The following is a 21,136-nucleotide window of genomic DNA, read 5'->3' on the forward strand; positions in this document are numbered from 1 at the left end:
GGGGCCCTATCTCCACAGGGGCTGAGCTGCCATCTGTAGGGGCAGTCCAGACATGAGCTGGACCTGCCCTTGTTTGGGACGTTGCAGGGAGTCTAAGCAGGACATGTGGAGCTGGACCCGTTCCAGTCCTGTGAACTGTCGAGAAAAGAAAAGGGCTCATAGAACTGGGTTCACTTCCAGCTTTCCCATTTACTAGACCTGATTTGGGCAAGTTATTTAACTTTTCTAAGCCTCAGTTTCCTTATCTGAAAATGGGAATAATAATACTCACCTCATGGGATGGTGTGAAAATTAAATAAAAATTAATTATGGGTGTAAAGTTCTTGCCAGTGCCTGGCATGAAGTAAGGCTTAATACATTACAGGGTTTTTCCTTCCTCTTCTCTGTACTTATTTCCTTTGCCTTATTTGGGTTGGACTTAATTAGTTAACAGTTAGAACAGCTGGCTTGATATTGTATTTTAATCTTGTTCATTTCTGATTCTTGTTAACTGCTAGCCGTCCTGGTTTGCTCAACTGGGGTGTTTTAATGAGGCCAGAGTAGCAAGGTGGCCCTGTATGGGCACTGCTTTGGTCACTCAGGTGTCACCCTTGTTGTGGGCCAGCAGTCGTGCAGCCCGGGGTCTGTGGTTGTCACCAGGGCATCAGCCAGGAGGGCTGGACAGAGCCCCACAGGCTGTTACCATTGGGAAGCAGCCGGGTGCATGTCGGGTGGTGGTGCTTTGGAGTGACTGCTGACTCTGGACTGGTGTACCAGCACCTGAATTTAGGGCATGTTTAGACATATCTGCTCTTGGATAAATTCACGTGTCCATCCGCAGATGCGACACTTTTGTAGATGGGAAGAGGAAAGAAGGCAGAGTTGCAGTGAGAGGCATTTTATAATGTATCAAGAGAGGAGAGAGCTCTTTTTTCTGCTTTTTACTACCCCCTCCCTCAATTAAAAGCTTTTCTTGCCTGAGAAAGGGAGAGATTTAGGGTATGGTTGGTCCATCTCAGTCTGCTCCCAGGCCTTGAATGTACCACACTTCTCCCCTCTCCCTGGAACAGATCCCATCATCCTCTCCACCTCCCTGGCTCTCACCTGCCCCGGGTCTCCTAGAAGCCTTCTGTTCTCCTCACTCCAGACCACCACAGTCTCTACCTTCTGTGAACAAGGACCCTTCATTTGGCATTCAGCAGAGTTTAGATCATGTCATGTATTAATTTTATGTTTCCCCAACTTGGCCTCGGGCTTCCTGAGGTCAGGACCTGGTAGCTTGGCCAGGTGGTTTCTGCAGAAATACCAGGTACCGTAATAAATTTGTATTGCAATAACTCCAGTAATCTGTGTCAGGAAGCTCAGTGCCAGGCCTCTGGTCTCAGTGGACTCCTGCCCACCCAAGGACCAGTTGTATCCATCCTTGAGTCCAGCAACACATGGGGAGGAAGGGGCTCAGGGAGTGAGTGCTCAGTAGAGGTTAATAGATTGTTTGATCTGAGTAACTGAAAGCCATGGAAAGTCAGTCTGAAACCTGGCAGCTTGGAAAGAGAGGCCAGGGAAAGGGAGCCAGGAAGTGATTGAAAAACGTAAAATTCACTTTTATTAATATCCCACTTTGTTACATAAAGGATTGGTGTACAGAGCAAAATAGAAATAAAGTATAATTTGTGGAATGAGGTTGGATATAGATAAATAAACAAATGTATACAATTAGGACCAGGGAAGATAGAAATATATTACATGAGCTTTTTCATATGACCCCAATTCCTTCAAATTAATTTAAAAAAAAAACATAAAGGGCAATCTGTTTCCCAAGCTGTCTTCTCAGGTTGGCAAAGACTTATTTGATTTTCCTTTCTGTCTGTATTTCATCGGACCCTGGGTTGAATGAGCTGGCGAGCCACTCTGCCCTCTGGCAGGCAAACCTTGCCCTCTGCAAGGATTTGCCCATTACTCCAGGAGAGAAGGGCCCAGAAGGTGCACCATCCCTTCCACTCTCAAATTATCTGCACTGATGAGTCATCACTACAAATAGGTTTTATTTTCTTTTGTGCAAGAGCCTGATTCGGAGTCGATTTGACAGGCAAATGGGCCCAAAAGGTATAATGAGACAACACTAAGCATTTCTGAATAACGAAGTGGAGAAAGGAACTGGCTGAGGGGTGGCGAGGCCTTTTATGTCTCTGGGGCACACAGTCCAGTTGGACTTCAGAGCTCTGTTCTGTTGATGGAGCAGGAGAACAGAGTGCCTCCCTGTGTGGTGCTTCTGACCTGAGGCTCAGTGGAGGGGAGGCAAGGGGTTCTCCTGCCAGGGCTGGGTTTCTCGAAAGTAAGGCTTGTCAAACAGTACTGATACTCACATGCTAAAAGTGTGGTGGGTAGCATGCAGGTTAAGAGCACTGGCTCTGGAATAAGGTGCTATTGGATTCAGTTTCCACATCTGCCATTCGCTAGTTGTTTCATCACAGGGAATTTACTTAAGTTCTCAAAGACTCAGTTTCCATATCTGGAAAATAGGGAAATAATAGTGATAACCTCAGAGAGTTGCTGTGAAGATAAAATTAGGTAATGAAGGAGCAGTGCTTAGTTTGGTCCTTAGTTATATAGCAGCTCTCATTTTAAGCAAGTCAAGTAATATATTTTTATATAAGTATTTAATTAATTCAGTTATCTCTGTGAATTGTCCATTTTTTTGACCCTATTATTTTATGGTCTATGCAACCTGGCAGAGATTTTCCCACATACCCATCCTACCTTCCCCTCCAGCCTCTTCCCATCCCGCCCATGACAGGCTTTGGTAGTGTATCACAGACACATCTTGCTAAACTCAGACTCAGCGTCAGAAGGCTCCCTAACACAGTACTCTGCTCAGCCATTGCCAATCAGAGTTGTATATGTTTATGTTTAAAACATATCCTGGGGCTGTCAAGCGTCAATATTTATCAAACCCAATGGGGGCAAAGGAAACCAAGCCCTTTACTTTTACCCTTGACAGACCACTACGAGGGAGTTAAAGAGATGGGGTACATTCCCTTCTCTGAGAATGCTGGACTTGGAGCTGGAAGAAATGATATTTCGAACCCTGATGCTTGGCCTTGGTCTCATCTTGGACAAGCCACTTGATCTCTTGGAACGTCAGTTTCTTCCCCTGTTAAGAGAATAGGTCTTGCCTCCTGGGGGCTGGTTTTATGAGTTGTACTGTTTTCACGCGAAGATTTGATTCTAGTTCCTATTCCCTTGTTACTGTTTTCTAACTGTGGAAGATTTAATAGGGTTAGGGAGACACCTGGTAGCTGGGGTTCTTGCATCAATGTGGCAATGAAGCTCCTCTCTTTGTAACTAGATTCTTCCTCTTCTGGATCCTGTTATTGTGCATCCTGGCCCCTGTGACCATCTCACAAAAGGGCCCCTCTCTGCTGACCACCTCCTAGTTTTGTGCCAGGTATGAAATCCCCAGGCAGGTGACCTCCCCCAATCTCTGTAGGCTAGTACATGGCTCTCACTGGGGCTAGAGCCATGGAGTAGAGTGTCAGGACTTAGTGTGACTTTTCTCTAGGGGTAGCTCTCTCTGGAGCACAGCCTACCTTTCTTGGAAGGCAAAGAGGCTAAATGGAAAGAACCTGGGCTTTGGAGCCAGGCATACCTTGATTGGGAATTCTGACACACAACTTTGTGGTCTTGGAAAAGTTACCTGACTTTTCTGAGTTCCAATGCCCTGTCTATCAAATGGGAATGACAGTCTTACTCAGTGTGAAGGCAGGGACCATGACTGATTGTTCAGGGCTTTATCTGCAATTTAGTCAATGTTTTATAAGTATTCCTGAAGGACAGAATGGATACTTAAAAAAAAACATATTTATCGGGCTTCCCTGGTGGCACAGTGGTTAAGAATCCGCCTGCCAATGCAGGGGACATGAGTTTGATCCCTGGCCTGGGAAGATCACACATGCCATGGAGCAACTAAGCCCGTGCGCCACAACTACTGAGCCTGCGCTCTAGAGCCCGCGAGTCACGACTACTGAAGCCCGTACGCCTAGAGCCCATGCTCCCCAACAAGAGAAGCCACCGCAGTGAGAAGCCCATGCACCTCAATGAAGAGTAGCCCCCGCTCACCGCAACTAGAGAATGCCAGTGCGCAGCAACGAAGACCCAACACAGCCAAAAATAAAAACAAATTTCTAAAAAATTTATTTATTTATTTGGATGTGCCGGGTCTTAGTTGTGGCATGTGGGACCTTCGTTGCTATGTGCGGGATCTTCATTGCGGCTTGTGGGATCTTTAGTTGCAGCATGCGGGATCTAGTTCCCTGACCAGAGATCGAACCCGGGCCCCCTGCGTTGGGAGCGCAGACTCTTAGCCACTGGACCACCAGCGAGTCCCCAGAACGAATACTTATAGAACATTTAAATGCTCAGTGGGTGTTAATGTCCTTGTACCATCTTCTTATTCTGCTTCCAGTTCTTGGCCCCCATCGCACTCTGCATGGTAGGACGTTGGTCATTGATTCAATACTGTGCCAGGCATTTAGGCATTAGGAATATAGTAGTTTTTTCATTGGCAGAGAATCTGTGCTTGTGTGGGGATTAGACTGTAGTGGAAGCAAAACGCAGTAAACCCAGTGAATGAAGAACAGAGCATACGAGAAGGTGATAAGTGCTTCCAGGAGGAATTGTGCAGGGAAGGGGGACGAGGCAGAGGGAGAAGGGGAGTCGGGAGCTGCGATCTTAATAAGGTGGTCATGGAACACCTTAATTAGAAGGTGACAGCTAGGTAAGCTGTCACTCGATCTTGGACGGAGTCTCTGTCTCCCCAGTATTCCATTCGGTTTTCCTTGCTTGGGTCTTTGCAAGTGGAAGGCAAGGTGAGGTGAGGCCAAGCATCTGTGAGCAATGCCGAGCTTCACCTTCTACAGAAACTAGGAGGGTGCCTGGAACCTCATTCCAACACCCTCTTCTCTGAAGTACCTTGTGTGTGGTTTTCCAGCCAGCAGGCTTCCCAAAGGACCTCACCTGGAGGGGGTCCCTGGCAAGCCCCAGAGCTAGTGGCAGAACAGCAGCCAGCCAGCATGCCAGGTAGATTTCCTTGCAGGAAGCAAGGCTCTCCTGTGAACAGCTTTCTCATTGTGTGTTTGCCCTGGCACCCAGCACCCCAGCTGCATTTATGCTCCCCCAGGTGCCAGGGTTTTCAAAACAAGGGTGGCAGTGTTTTTGGTGCTAGTTTTGGTTACAAAGCAGTGTGTACCTGCCCATGCCACCACTATAACTGTTTGGACCACCCTCCCCATCTTTTTCTGATGGCCTGGAATGTTTGTGACTCAGTTGGGGTTGGGATGCTCATTGCTCTGAGTTAACTTCCTTTCTCACCATCCTGTCTCACCTGCCCCTCCCCACTGGTCTCCTTTGGAGAATCTTTAAGATTTGTTTCTGGCCAATTTTCTGCCGGGGTGGTGGTGGTGGGGGGAAACATGAAGCAAACATACCAGGGGCACACTTCATTTAGAATGCTGCTTCTCAAACATTAAGTAGCAGTTGTTTAAATTCTAGAATCTTGTCTTCCCTTGCAGGATTCCATTTCAGTGGGTCTGGAATGGGACCAAGGAATCTGTATCATATCATCATTATCTTAAAGTCAGTTCCCTAGCTGAACACACTTGGATAAACCCAGATTGAGAGACATAGTTTACCTCCCTAACTTGCTTGTACGTCAAAGCTGAATGAAACCTACTGTTGCAATCCTCCCAGAGTTTAGCCCTGTGTTGAGCTCCCAGGTGGTTCTCAGTACACATGTATTGAAGGTTAGAGGCAATGTGAAGTGAATCCTTTTATAAAGAACCCTTCACAATGTGAAGAGTTGCCCACTAATTGATCTCCATAGTTATGTTTGCAGTCTTAACTGTTGAATTTTTCATAAAGCAGAGGCACGTCTCTGTTCAGGATTTTAATGACAAAACGATAGCCTCCTGAAAAGAAGAACTGAATAGGGGTAATTATTTCTGAAGGCATCTTCCTCCCTGAATGTTGCTTTGATAAAGGTGTCTGAAGTTACACCATTTGTTAGTGCTTCACAGCCGTAGCTGCTCATTGGAATTATCTGGGAACTTGGAAAGTATGGATGCTTGGGTCCCGCCCGCTGAGGCCCTATTTAATTGGTCTGGGCATCAGGATTTTTTAAAACTTCTCTAGTGGTTCTTACATGTGGCCAGGGCTGCAAACCACTGACCTAGGAAGTGTGGAACCCCCTGGAGAGGGGAGTGGGTGATTCATTTCTTGAGACTTATAGGGAGTCCCCTTGGACTAAAGATAGAAGGTCCCCTGGATTCTGTGATTCAAGACTGCTCTGAAATCTGAATCTGAAATATGTTTCATATAAATAAATATACATACATATATAATGACCCAAACTATATATAATAGTTAATTGTTTTCTACCCCTTTAATAAAAAATTTGTTTCTGATTATAAGGATGGCATGTGCTTATCCAACTGTTGGGTTTATGTAGAAAAGTATAAAAAAGGCTGATAATCTCCCCAAATGCCAGCACATGGAAGAAATAACTGTTACTATATCTGGTGCACATCCTTCCGCTCATTTCTTTCTGGCTAAACACACACGCAGCCAAGATATACAGTTCAGCACCAATGGAATTAGTAATGCATACCGGTCTACGTGTTATACCCAGCACATCTTTCGGTAAATCTACGTAATAACTTTCCTTAAATGGTTAACTTTCCTTAAATCTACAGAATCATTTTTATGAGATCTTGCCAAATTCAAGCTCTAATTGCACGTGATAAATGGAACATCTACTTCATTGTCGAAGCTTGCTAGATATTTTTCTAAAATAAAAGGCAAACAGCAGTGTAGGAAAGCCCCTCTGCTGGTCAAGAAGCCCCCGTGTGTCTGAGCCGGCCAGCATTGTGCTGGTGGACCATCGAACGTGTCGGGGCAGTTTGTGGGCTGGGAACAGAGGGGCTTAGCAAGCTTGGCCACAACCACTCCTTGTAGTGCTGGTCTCTGTTGAGTCTTAGTTTCCTTCTTTAAGACCTTTAAGAGGTCCTGTCTTCACCTGCCTTCTGAACCCACGCCAAGGGTATAGAAAGCCCACGCCAGTCAGCAAAGAGCTGCCTCCCGAACGTCCAGGAGCTGGACTCACCCATAGGGGGCGTCTCAGTGGTGACCCATTGCTGGCCCATGGGTCTGGATAGTTACTCAGTTATTGAGAGAAGCTGACAATCTGCATTTATATTTGAAACCCCTTGATTTTTAAATGCAGACAACTAATTGTTTAAAAATGAAAGACATTATAGGGGCCAAGCAGAACACACCTGGGGCTTTTTAGAGTCCTCTGGAAGCCAATCTGAGGGCTCTCTCTACGGAGCCATCTGTGGCACTGGTATGAATTTCAGTCTACTTCATTCAGTTCTAAAAATATTGAGGAATGCATTATTCTGCGTGCCAGTCACTGTTTGAAAGATTGGAAACAAAAAGATGAAAAGTTATGATCCTTGTCTCAGGTGGGGTAATTTATAGTTTAGAGCAGCTGTTCTCAAAATATGGTTTCCCCAGACGTGCATTCTCAGTATCACCTGGAAACTTGTTAGACATGCAAACTCTCGGGCCCCATCCTAGACCCACTGAATCAGAACTTGCATTTTAAAAAACCCTGCAGTTTATTTTAACAAACCTTCCTGGTAACTCTGGTGCCTGCGCGGGGCATTGCTGGTCTCACCACTGAAGCTTGAGAAGCACTGGTGTGCGCGGGGAGTGCGGAGCACGGGCAGAGGTCTGTGGACTGCAGAAGCCGTGCTGGAAGCCAGGGGAGCTTTTCAGAAATGAACGGCTCCTTCTCAATCTTAAAGGATGAGCAGGAGTGAAGCAGTGGGGAGGGGTGTGTAGAGGGGAGGGGGCAAAGGAGCAGTAGCAAAGAGGACAGAGAGTATGTAGGGCGTGTTTGTCCATTTAGAGTGTGTGACTGGGCCCTGAAGGAAGCGCTGGGAAGTACAGTGAGCTGAGAAGACTAGGTGGTGCCAGGTTTTCAGTACTAGGTCAGGTTAGCTGGATTGCATCTTGTAGATGTTGGGACATCATGGGAGACCTTGGGGCACTGGGTCTGCATTTAGGAAAATAATGCTGCTAGCAGGGTTCAAATTCCTTCTGGGTAGAGACAACTCTCACTGGCCTAGATCTTGATTCCTGCCTCTCCTGGCGTGACTTGGATCTGGGTCAGCAATTCCCACCCTTGGATAGGGTGGCGGGAGGGGAGGAAAAAGCCTGTGGGTGAGGAAGCAGCCATGGCGGCATGTGAAACTGTGACGGTGTCGCGACCACCCCTCCTTCTTCCCTCAGGGAAAACACGCGCTCTCCAAGCTGAACATTTTAGTGCTTGCTGGTGTTCTCAGCAATGGCGATGGTCTTCATATTCCTACTTTAAAAGCAGCCCGTCAGTTTCTGCAGCAAACATAACCTTGCTCTATTTCTTTCTTTAGAGATCTGTAGTGTCCAAAGAGGAAACGATTTGAACTCAAGGCCAGGAAACTCACGTCAATAGCGAACTAGGTCTTGCTCCGTTCTCCCGCCCTCCCTCTCTGTCTTCCACTCTCCATTTCTGTCTCTCTTTCTTTCCAAAATGCTGGGGTGTGAGAGATAATGGGAGCAGGATGCAATGTTACCTCCCCCTGCTGGTTGTTTTGTAGAATGTCTTGTTTGTAATACATACAGAGTGCAGACAGTGGGGCAATGCAAATGACTGAAGCACAAAGTAGACTGAGATTAAATTCATTAATTAAAAAAATTATGGTAAATTAAAAATTTTTCACTCCTTTGAAAGGGTGAAAGGAATTTTTTGACTCCTTCCATTCTTTGCAACATGATGTAATACATTTCTGAAGTGGTTATTTCTTTTGTCCTGTACTGCAAATTCTCATAGATGAGAATGATTTTAATGATTACATTGGCAATCTCCTTTATTCTGCATATGTATTGGATGTTCTTTCCTAAACTAAAATGAACAGGTTTTTCCAGTTGATTGTTCTGAATGTTCATTCAAGTTGATCACGAATATCTACAAAACACCCAAGGTTATAGTCATTATGGGCATTAAAAGTGATATTTAAAGGGGATGAAACTTGTGTTTCAATTTAACAATTGATATCTTTTTTATCCATGAAGATGGTGTTCGTAAATATAGGGGATGGTAATTATGACCCTATCAAGATGATAAATTATACAGAGGCTTTTCAGAGGAGGGTGAACGACCCTGCTGAGAAGCGTTAGGGGTACGGTTTTCTAGGGCAGCTCTCCGGACAATTTTCTCGATCCTCCTATTTGTTAGACTCTAAATTTAAATATCCTTCTTAACAATAACCAACCTTACTATCTTCTGAAATCCCTGCCTTGCTTTGCACCATGGACCAAGAAAATCAGACTGATGTCAGGTGCTTGGGGTGCATTTGTGTGCTGAAGGACATCCCGGTGAGAGGAAGCTTAAAGCAGAAGGATGTGCGCTGGCTTTGAAGCCTGGTGTGCACGCCTCTTACTCAGTGCATGCAAGCCAGTTAACTCCTGTAAGCCTAGTAAACTAGGTATTGTTTAGGTCGTCTCCAGCTTAATTCACTTTTCTAATCAGAATGATTAAGGCTCTTGACCTCGTTTAGACATTGAGAGCAGCACTGGAAATATAGAAAGAGAGGGAGTGAAGTTGCTTTTATCCTCTTACAAAGACTCTCAAAAACAGTGTAATAGTGAATCATCCAGAGGATTAGCTGTAGGTTGGGCATATTCTACGGACACATGTGCCTTGCTCTTAATTGTATCTTCTGTTTTTTTTTCCAGTTGCAAATGAAGCCGGAGATAAGACTGCCAGACCACTTGCCTGCTTCTCCCGTGAGTAAATCTTGTTTCACTCCTTTCCTGGGCTCCTTCAGAGCCTTTTTGCCTGTGTGGTTCACCCTGCCAGGTGTCAGTAAAACACTGCTAGTAGAAGAGTAATATAGGAAATGTCTTCAGTGGGTTATTACTCCATTTGAGCCCCACCGCCAGTGAGTTATTCATTGCTGTTGCCTTTTCAGTCCTTAGAATTGTGGTTTATCAAACCGTGTCCTGGGGCTTTGCTATTCGAAGTGTGGACCTGGGAGCAGCAGAATCGACATTGCCTGGTGGCTTTTTAGAAATGCAGAGCCCCAGGCTCACCCCAGACCTACTGAATCAGGGTCTGGATTTCAACAAATCCCCAGATTCCTGTGCACAGTTGAGTTTGAGAAACACTGCACTGGAGAATCCCCTCAGAGTACCTTGCCGTGGGGTGGGCTTTTTCTGAAGAATGAGTGCAGAAGAGTCTATGAAATGCTTGTAGTTGTCAAGGTCCGTTACATGTGTGGAAGCATCGTCACCTCCCCATGTGGACTTAAGGGCTGGCTCCACTGGCTTTTCCTCAGTTTGGTGATATTTTGAAGCTCAGATGGAATCTGTAACTGGTTCTCCTTTGGCACGGGGATGTTTGTAAGGGCCTAGGAGCTCCCCATCAATTTCACTTGACTCCTTTGTCTCCAGGTCTTCATCCCAATGGGTGAGCAAGGGTCAAAAGCCTCTTGATGTTTTCTGTGCCAGAGTGATCAGCGAGTAATACATTTGCAAGTTAATGCATCCCCTGGGATGAAAACCCAGATCCCAATGAAGGGAGTGGAAATACCAAGGGAGATTGAGTAGGGTTGGGTGGAGACGCTCCCCAAATGGGCTGAGCATCCAGTGGAGAAATAGTGGAACTGTAAATCAAAATAGATGGATTTTTCTTTCCAGCGCCGTCACTACTTTCACTTAAAGGAATTTCACTTATGCTTTCCGAGCCTCAGTTTTCCCATCTCAAAAATAGGAAACTCATACCCATCTTCTCTCTTTTATAAAAAGCTTACCATCTTTTGAAGTGATGGCATGAGAGTCACTGCATTGTTCACATAGGGCGGACAAAGTCTTGTGTGTGGATTCTGCCAACATAAGTCTTAACACGTAGAGTCTGAAGTATCGTTTCTCTGTTTATAGGGCTTCTTCCAAATTCTGCCTTCTAGCTCTTTTTGGGGAGGGGGCTTCAGAACTTCGGGATTGATTCCTAAAAACGATTTTTATAGAACCGTAATAATATGTGATAATGAAAGAGCATTAAGTGCTCACATTTTAGAAACTGTGTAATAAATCACTTGCTTCTCACAGGCCCCCCTTTTCACTGCCCTCCTACCTGGAATCATTATTTCCAAAATAAGTATTTCATCCCACAGCTCAGTGAGGATGATGAATATGCTTTCAGTCTCTTTATTTCTTTGTCTCCCGAGCAGTAGTCAGGCAAATTAATAAGCTGGGGTGGTAATCCGACCACGCTGTGCAGGCTGCACCCCCATGGGAGTTTCTGCCATTTAGAGGCTCATCATGCTTGCCTTGAGTGTTGAAGGGTGCTGCGAGTTCAACACCCTTGAGTGTTGAAGGTGCTGTTGAGGAAGGTGTGGGAAGCATGTCCCAGGCAGAGAGAACACGTGGGCACAGAGGAGCCTCGCACGTTAGGGAAACTGGCTGGAGAGGCAGCCCGGGGTCAGGCTAAGAGGGGTCTTTGTGCTAGCCCATGGAGTGGACGCTGATTCTGGGGAAGCCTTTGAAGGGTGTCCTACTTGGCCAGCATCTCCCCCTCCTCCTGGAGCTTTAGGTGGCCTCAGGGGACCAGAGCTGTTTGGTGAAGAACTGGACCTCCCAGCCCAGCTCCAGACCCCAGTCAGGGGACGAGCTCCTGGAGCCCCCTGACACTGGGCTCCTGACATTGGGACTGTTGGCCCTGGGGCCGGGACTCCTGCTCGTCCAGATGTCTGGGATGCTGGGAGGCTGCCCTCCAGCGCCAGCCCCAGAGAGCCCTCCTCTCTAGAGAGGTCTGTTTTATGTGTATATCTGTCTCCCATTAGACAGTAGGCTCCTGGAGGCCAACGGACCCCTGGTTGAGCATGTATTGACTGTGCCTGGTTCAGGAACAGCTGCCTGTTGAATGAAGACTGAGTGAACTGCTACCCTGCCTGCAGCTGCCCCCACTCCTCCTTATCCTAACTTCGTGGACAGGGCAGGCTCTCCCACTGCCAGCACACACACTCCCGGATCCCTCTGGATCCAGGCCTCCCTCAGGGGGCTCCCATGTACTAACGTGAGGGTCCTCAGAAGCCACGAGGGACATGGGCTCTGGTGTCAGGCCTGGGTTTGGGTTCTGAGTCCAGGAATTCTGAATTCTGTGTGAACTTGGGCAGGTAACTTAATTACTCTAAGCAGGAATGAGTGCTAAAATGCTTAAAAACATGTGACGTGGTCACCAACCAATCAGGACAGATGTTGGCCATGGCTGATGTGAAGGAGGGTGCAGGAGGCCCTGATAGGCCAGTTACTGGGTGGGGCGGGGGCAGCTGAGGTGGATATTGGCCCTGATTACGTGAGGTAAATAATATAAAGCGTAGTGTTTGCACACTGTAAGAGCTCAGTAAGTGTGGGTGATTGTCATTACGTATATTATTACCTTGAGTCATTTTCCTCTCCCCGCCTACCTCTCTCCCTCCCTCCCCTCCTCCTTTCCTCCGTCCATTCCTCCCTCCCTTCCTTTTACATGTGTTTATTGAAGACTTTTCTCTGCTAGGCCCTGGGGGCACACAGATGAGTAAGTTTGTCTTCCAAGAGCCCACAGTCTAATCAGGGAGTTGGAGAGTTGGACAAGTAGGTGGCTCCAGTGCAGTGTGTGGAGGGAGATGTGAGAGATTGGTACGGTAGCTATATGGGGAGGCCTCACCTGGCCTGCGTTGGGGGTGGGTTCAAGGGAGTCTTCCTGGAGGAGAAAAGGATTAGCTGAGGCTTGGGGAGTGTGTGTGGGTTAACAGGTAGAAAAGGTAGGGGGGGAAAAAAAAAAGAAGCGACACCACTCTTCAAGGAATAAAGGCCATGTGTAGTGTTCAGACGTGGCCACAGTGTGGCAGGAAAAGCTCAGATTTGGGTGTACATCTCTACTCCAGAAGGCTTAAAAGAGGCTGCATGCAGTGCAATGGACAGAGCACCTTTTGAAAAGGGAGTGCATGGAATTGGAAGAGACTGTCCTGAGGGAGGGGTTGGCCCCAGAGCTTGTGTAGCTGGGCAGCTCCATCCTGGAGTTTTGATTGCTTCCCTAATTGAGGAAGAACAATTTCTCCCCTGAGATAAGTAATGATTGAAAAGAAAAGAATGGTGTCAAAAGCAGTAAGAAAATGGAGCCTAATTAGTAATGCCTGCAAATTTGGCCTCTTTTGCTTTGGGAGGTAATAATCCAGGTAGTGTTGAAAATAGATTATCCTATAAAAGAGCTGGAGTAGTTTTGGTGGATGGATGATAAAGCAAAGGGAGGTCGCCTAGTATTTTTATGTTGGGTGTATGATTGGGTGAATGATCCCCTTTCCTGGGCAGAGATGGGCAGGGGCAGGCGGGGATGTACAGCTAGGGTAGGTGCTGGGTGAGCCTAGTACCTATTACACGGTAATGGCCATTGTGGAGCCCCAAGGCAAATTCAAATCACGTCTGACGGAGCGCTCAATTCCAGCCAGAGATTTTTTCTAAACTGACTGTCACAGCAAGGAGGGTTTCTCACAAGCATCAAGTTGGGGGTGGATGGGTTACAGAACCAGGATGATGAGAACAAGGATAGGATAAAATGGGTGGGAGTAAAGGCTGAGAAATGCCATGAGCAGTGATGGGCTGTGGCTGTTGGCTGGGTGTTCAACGTTCTCAGGGGTGTGTACTATGAGCTAGAGCCATATAAAGGGCCCAGGACAGGGTAGGAAGCACATATGGAGATTTCCTGGTTTGTCTTTAACAACTGTAACTATTTCCAAAATGTTCAGATCCTCTGTAGAGCTCCAGGTCCCACCTCAGTAGTATTCACAGACCGAGCATCTTCATTTCCTACTTGCTCCCGCAGAAAGTTACCTTCAGCAGTGGCAGCTCTAGGGGCTTAGGGGTAGCAATGCAGCTCAGTGGTCTTCAAAGTGGGGACCCTGGGAACTTGTTAGAGATATGAGTATTTGAGCCCTTTGCCAGATCTGCTGAATCAGAAACTCCTGAGGGTGGGTCTCAGCAATATGTATTTTAACAGACTCTAGTGGTGATTCTGATGCATGCCAGTATTTGAGAACCACTGCTGTAGTTGGAAGGACTATGTTATGGTGGTGGCAGAGATAGAGGTAGAGGTAAAAGGCAGCATGCAGAGTAGTACAATGGTTTTATTTAGTTTATACATTACAGAATAGTACAACTAGCAGTTTTCGATAACTGCTTGTAATATGTAATTGCATACAGACATAAGACAGAGCAAATGTTAATTGTCCTTGTCAAAGAATAGTGTATTATTATTATTTTATCTTATTTTTATTGGAGGAGTTTGTGGGGGCTGATGGAGGTTATGGGAAAATGATCTAAAGGTCTCTCTAATCCTCCCTTGTGACTGGCACTGCTCTGCATCATCTCTTGAATCTAATCCTCTTTTTTCTAAGATCATCTCCTACCTGGCCCTGACCTTTCCTACTCCACAACAAGGTCATTGTAAGAACTGCTTGGTTGGCCCCTAGCTTCTTGCTTGTAGCTTTAGATCACCCTCCACACAGTAACCTGTACCGTCACGCTCTAGTTTCTGTCATGACATATTTGTGTTTCAGAACACAGGGAGTTACTCCCTAACTTGTGTTCATCCAAGATTTATCTGCCTGACCACAAGGGTCCCACTGCTTGTTCTTACCCCCTTTCTCCATCCCTTTCATCAAATATAGTCGTTATCAGCCATGCAAATCTGCTTGGTTCAGTAAACAGATATATCAACCCATTATCTTAGATTTGAAAAATTTCAAGTTAGACCAGAACTTGCAAATGATCTAGTCCAAACCTCACTACTTCCTGTAAAACTCATCCTCTTTGTGACATCCCTGTTAGGGAGTCATGAGCTCTCTGAAGGAACCCATCCAGTGATGGAAAACTCACCTTGTCTTAGTGAGGGTTGATGGTAACGGTCATAGTGATGGACTGGAATGTTATGTGTTTGGGGAACTGAAACTCACTCTGCTTTTCTTTTTTTGAATGTGTTTGATCAAGTCTTTGAATACGTCCACTATATCACTTGGTCCCCAATATGTTAGTCATTGGTCCACCAGTGGATGGCTGATGATACTATAAGTAGCTTCTAGAAGCTTGTGGACAATATGTAACCCAGATGTTAGCTGGAGGCTCTTAGTCCATTGACATCTAGTTAAATAGGCTCAAATCACTGTTGTGTGCCCTTTGGAGGTTCAGAGCAGACCTCAGTGTTTCCGTGAATATCTGGGATTGACTTAGTGTTCTTCTGGCCCTGATCTCCTACCTCTCTTGATTGTGTTCCTCTGTATGCTTCTGGCTCTTTTCATATCTGCTCTGACATAGACTCAGATGCAGGCCAAAGCCCCTTCCTCTTCTCTTCTTCCCATGTAACCAGAGGCTATTGGTCAAAGCAAGACTTGACTGAAGATTAGGGAAAGGGAGATCACAATATGCAATTGTGTGCAGACAATTTAAAGTCATAGTTCTCTTCTCAACAGTTCTTTCACCCATCCCACAGCCAGTAATTGTTTTAAAGACCACGCTGCCCATGTAGCTCCTGGCCTACCACCCCTTGATCCTCCTCTGTCCACCGTCCTCCATTCTTTACCCTTTATTTCCACTTCTCTCTTAGGAATAAAAATACACTCCTCCCAGTCTCTCGTGCAGAGCTGTATGACCATCATGTTAGTTGCTTTGGTATTTGCTGACACCCTTGCCTTCACCATCTCTCCTTTATTTTCAACTTATTTCTTTTCCTCCATGAAGGCCAGTTTCTTCCTTAATGGGAATTGTGGTCCAACCTGTTGAGATACTAACAGATATTTAACTCCTTGCCACAAGTGTATAAGCTTACAACATTAAAAAATCTGGTTAGAATATTTTTTTTGTGTGTGTGTGTAATGTGACCCCAGGGAGGCCAGGGAAGACATGGATTGGCTGTTGTATGCCAAGCACCTCCTCCCCTCCCCTCTCAATGTATACTCCTTTCAATAAAGTTAGGATAAAGTTTCTGATTCCAGTAAGAGGTGGACTAAGAAAACCTGAAAATCCTCCAATTTTTATAAGCCTGTAGGAATGCTGAGTAAAATATTTTTTTAAATGCCCTTAAATGCATAGTTAAACTTGCAATATAGAAAGCGAACTCTGCAGGTGGTAGAAATGAAAGAGGAATTTAATATCAGTACAGCAAGCTGTAAACATGCCTGCTGATTCTGCAGCTATGCTGCATGGGGGTGGTGCTGCTAGTTCCATGGGATCTAGTAACACATGTTTTAACATCCACCTGGGGAAAGAAGTTAAGGCCTTGGCCTGTGCAGCCTGGGGAGTTGGATATGAGACTTCTGCCTGAACTTGACTCTTAAAACATATGGCAGATCATGTTTTCCAAAAATATTTGCAGCTCTATCTCCCATCCCACATGCTCTTCTTGCAGAGTGATGTTGACAAGCCTCCCACTGAGATGTGAAGCCTATGTTCCCTCCCCTTGAATTTTGGTGGCCTGTAACTGTGGCAGAATGTTGCTACGTGACTTGCAAAGTTACATCATCGTAAGTGATGCAGCTTCCACCTGGGGCCTGTTGGGATGCTTGTTCTTGGAACACTGTCATCATGCTGTGAGGAAACAGAGAGGCCATATGGTGAGCCCACTGCTGCACCACCCATCCCAAAGTACAGGTTTGTGAGCAAAATAAATGGTTATTGTTGTGGTTTGAAGCCACTAAGTTTGGGGTGATTTGTTATGCAGCAATAGATAACTGGAACAAAGGGCTACCTCCTCAGTGAAAGAGGGACCTGAAAAACAAAATACATCCATTAGCATAGGGAGATAACAAGGAAACTTGTTTGCCTCCTCTTGCTCTTGAGGAAAAGTCTCCCCTGGGCGATGGGAACTACCTGCCTGGTCCAGGTACCCTTTCAAACTAAGAAATTAGTAAAAATTGGTTCTGTGGGCTAGTAATGGCAGAATCAAATGGAAAAATGCAGTAAAATCAATTGTAAAAATATTCTGAAATGCAACCCAAGTCATAATGTATTTTCATAAAGAAAACAAGGAGCACTAAATATTGTCTCACAATCAAAATTTTAAAAAAATCCACAGGGGCAGCAATCCACCAGGATGAACAAGAGTCAGTGAGCACAATGAATAGAGAATTAGAACCCTAAGACCTCGAGGTAATATATTGACAAACTGAAAGAAAACATGAACTACATATATTTAAAAATAAAGATATAAAAAGAATTGAAACTCTAAGAAGGGAACAAAAAGGAAGATTTTTAAGAGAACCTATAGAACTTCCAGAAATGAAAGTTAACATTAACAATAAAACAAACAAACAGACAAATAAACCCAAACACAGTTTATCCACCTGTGTTGGGTAGGACTAAAAAGGGAAATAATGAACTGGAAGATATATCTGAGGAAATTATCCAGAATGCAGCACAGGCAAACATGAAAGAATGGTTAAGCAATATGGAAGATAGAAAGAGAAGGTCCAACATACATCAAATAGGGATTCTAGAATGAAAGACCAAGGGGAATGTGGGAAAACTAGTAACTGAAAATCTAGTAGCTGAGAGTCCTGCAGAGTTGACTAGTGATATTAATCGTCAGATTGAAGAATCATACCTAGTTTCAAGCCCGGAAATAAAAATTAACCCATTGCTAGACACATAATAATGAAACTGTAGAACATAAGCAATGAAAAAAAACTAAAAACAATTGGAGGGAAGAAAGATTACCTACTGTGTCTGAAACTGTAAGTTTAGTTCTTCTATATTAAAAGAACCTTGAGTTTTTAGTGGGGCCTATGTCCCCATCCCTCCAAATAGAGTGCATTTCTCAGGTTCTCTCGAAGCTAGGTATGATGATGTAACTAAGTTCTGGTCAATGAAATGTAAGCAGAACTGTTGGGGCAGATTTCTGGAAACTTTCTTGAGGGTCTTGTGCTCCCTTTTTTCCTTTTCTTATTTATCCTTTCTCCACCCTGCTGCCTGGAACACAAATGTGATACTGAAAGCTCTAGCTGCCACCTTGGACCACAGGGATAATGGTCACACCAAGGGTTGGTAGTGTGGTAATATGAAGACTTTGTGGAACAGAGCTGCTATACCAGCCATGAAATGCTTACCTCTAGATTTTAGAGAGCTTAACATAAACTTCTATCTTGTTTGATATTTTGGAATTTTGAGTCTCTGTTACAAAGACATGTAGAATCCTAAATAATGCATCTACCAAGATTAATAATTAGACTGGCTGCATACTTCTTAATAGCATGTTTAGAAGTCAGAAGACAAATTGAATATTTGTGAAATGATGAGGGAAAAGAACTGCCAACCTGGAATACTATACTGAGAGAAATATCATTCAGGAGTGAGGCCAAAATAAAGACATTTTTCAGGCAAAGAAATTCCAAGAGAATTTATTATATGTATACCCTTGCACAGAGAATTACTAAATGCTATATCTCAGGAAGAAGACAACTGAACCCAGAAATAAGAATAAATTATGTTTAACAATTAGTTAAAAAGAATATTGGGATGTTTTTAGTTTTTTAAAAAACAGCTTTATTGAGATATAATTCATATACCATAAGGTTTCCCTGTTAAAAGTGTACAATTCAATAGCTTTTAATGTATTTGTGGAGTTGTGCAACCATCACCATAATCTAATTTTAGAAAACTTTTGTCATTCCTAAAAGAAATCTTGCACCCAATAGCAGTCACTTTTCATTGAGACTCATACTCCTAGTCCTAGTATATCACAAATCTACTCTGTGTTTCTATATATTTGTCTATTCTGGCCATTGTATATATTGTAAAAGGAGTCATATAATATATGGTCTTTTGCGATTGGCTTTTTTGACTTAGCATAGTGTGTTCAAGGTTCATCCATGTCGTAGCATGTATCAGAATATCATTCCTTTAAATTGCTGAATGATGTTCCATAGTATGGATGCTCCACATTTTATTCTTTTCATTTGAGTTGATTCCACTGTGAATAATGTTGCTATGAATATTTGTGTTCAAGTTTTTGTGTGGATGTATGTTTTCATTCAGCCTGGATGTATACCTAGGAGTGGAATTGTTAGATCATAAGGTAACACTAAGTTCAACATTTTGAGAAACTGCCCAGATCTTTTTCAAAACGGCTAGACAATTTTATATTCCTATCAGCAATATATGAGGGTTCTAGTTTCTCTAAATCCTCCCTTACACTTGGTATGGTTATTCTTTAAAATTTTAAACCTAGTAGGTGTGAAGTTGTATCATATTGTGGCTTTGATTTCCATTTACCTAATTACTAATAACATTAAGCATCTTTCCATATGCTCTTTGGCCATTTGTATATCTTCTTTGGAGAGCTAGTTAGTTTTTAAGACAAAAGGCAGCATTCCATTCTCTGATTTTCTAGTTGAAGGAAGTACAATAAAATGAAAAACGGTCATCACAAGGAAGCTGCCAATTATTTATGAATAAAAAGTGGAAGAAAACAGAGACCTCAAAAGCATCTGTTCCCACACTGTACTCATCATCTCTATACGAGTTCCTACTCCGGTGTTTCCTAACTGAATTGGTGCCATTTTATTCACTAGGCAACACCAACCGCAAACCTAGAAATCATATGTGCATCCCTCTTCTCCCTCACCAGTCACCAGATTATACTGGATCCATCTCCTGAATTCTGTTTCCTTCAGATCCTTTCACTCCATTCTCACTGCCACAGCTTTATTTTAGCCCCTTGTCATCTCCTACCTAATAGATTTCACCGAGCCTCCATTTTCCTCTGTGAAGTCTGTTCTCTTCCCTGCCAGAACAGTCTTCCTAAAGATAAAGCTGACCGTGTCATTCCTCTCCTTACAAGCCTTCAGATGTCTGCTTCTGGGAAGATGGAGTAGACACACTTTCCCCTATCACTCTTGTTAAGTACAACTGAAAACTCTGGTCATTTTATATAAGACAAGCAAAAAACAAAAACAAACAAACAAAAGACTCTGAAAGATGAAGAGAAGAAGCCAGACCAGCTAGAGATAATTGGGACCTGGGGAATGAAACAGTGGTGAATTCTCTGGATTTTCTTTTTGCCTTATACATCCCATTCTTGGAGATGGAGAAGCCAGAATCCTGGAAATGCCAACAGATCAGACAACAAAAGGCCCAGCAAAACCGTGCTCTCTGTATCCAAAGGACCAGGGAAGGGACAGTCTAGCAAGACAGAAAATGTTTAGACAATAACTAGACACTCTACTCCAACCAAATACCACAGAAAAACTGGGGTCCCATCCTCACCCATGCCAACAATGGCTGGGTAGGGAAACTGAATGTCTAGCCTCACATGACTATGAGGTGCCCTAAGACCCCCACTGTGGTGGCCTTGGAGAAGGCCAAGTAGGGAGCTGGCCGGTAATGAGGTCTCTTTCCCACCATGGCATCAGTGGAGAACATGTGGGGAACATGGAGTTCCACTTCCAATTGGTAATGAGGCATCCTTCTTCTTCCCTGTTGAGGTGATGTCACAGGAGGACTAGTGGAGAATCAGGACTCCATAACTGCCGAATGGTACAGAGGCCAGACTCATCAGATGTCACTAGAGGTCACTTGGGGAGCTGAAATGCTCACCCTTTTCCAGCAGTAACAAATTTGCCTGCCCTCCTTAGGTGTCAAAGAAACTAGAATAGTTAAAATAATTTTGAAAAAGAAGAATAAGTTGCAAAGAATCAGTGTATTTGATTTTAAAACAATGTATAAATAAGGACTAGGTGGTACTGGTGGAAGGATAGATCCATAGATCAATGGAACACAATAGAGAAGCCAGAAATACATCCATACAAATATGCCCAACTGATTTTTGACAAAAGTGTAAAAGTAATTCAATGGAGATAATATAGTTAAATGTTGTTGGAGTATTTGATCATTCATAGGCAACAATTCAAACCTCAACCTATGTTTCAAAACTTATACAAAAATGGACTTCAATGTAAAATGTAATACTGATACGATGAAACTTAGAAAAACAAAACAGGAGAAAATCTTTGGAATATAGGGCTAGGAAAGAAAG

At 44.2% G+C, this 21,136-nt stretch overlaps 1 protein-coding gene across 7 annotated transcripts in view; it reads left to right on the plus strand.

The window, feature by feature from the left end:
• The window catches only part of PDE1C (phosphodiesterase 1C), a 554,383-nt gene that overhangs the window by 158,488 nt on the left and 374,759 nt on the right, over positions 1 to 21,136 (plus strand). For all 7 annotated transcript variants that reach the window (XR_009565283.1, XM_060305447.1, XM_060305446.1 and 4 more), the window contains exon 2: positions 9,814 to 9,864. Coding sequence is in view for 5 of the 7 variants with exons in the window: in XM_060305447.1 (XP_060161430.1) it covers positions 9,814 to 9,864 (51 nt within the window). In the remaining 2 variants the exon portion in view is untranslated. The remainder of the gene's footprint in view (positions 1 to 9,813; positions 9,865 to 21,136) is intronic.

Source organism: Globicephala melas, chromosome 9 (assembly GCF_963455315.2).
Source record: "Globicephala melas chromosome 9, mGloMel1.2, whole genome shotgun sequence".
Lineage (NCBI taxonomy): Eukaryota > Metazoa > Chordata > Mammalia > Artiodactyla > Delphinidae > Globicephala > Globicephala melas.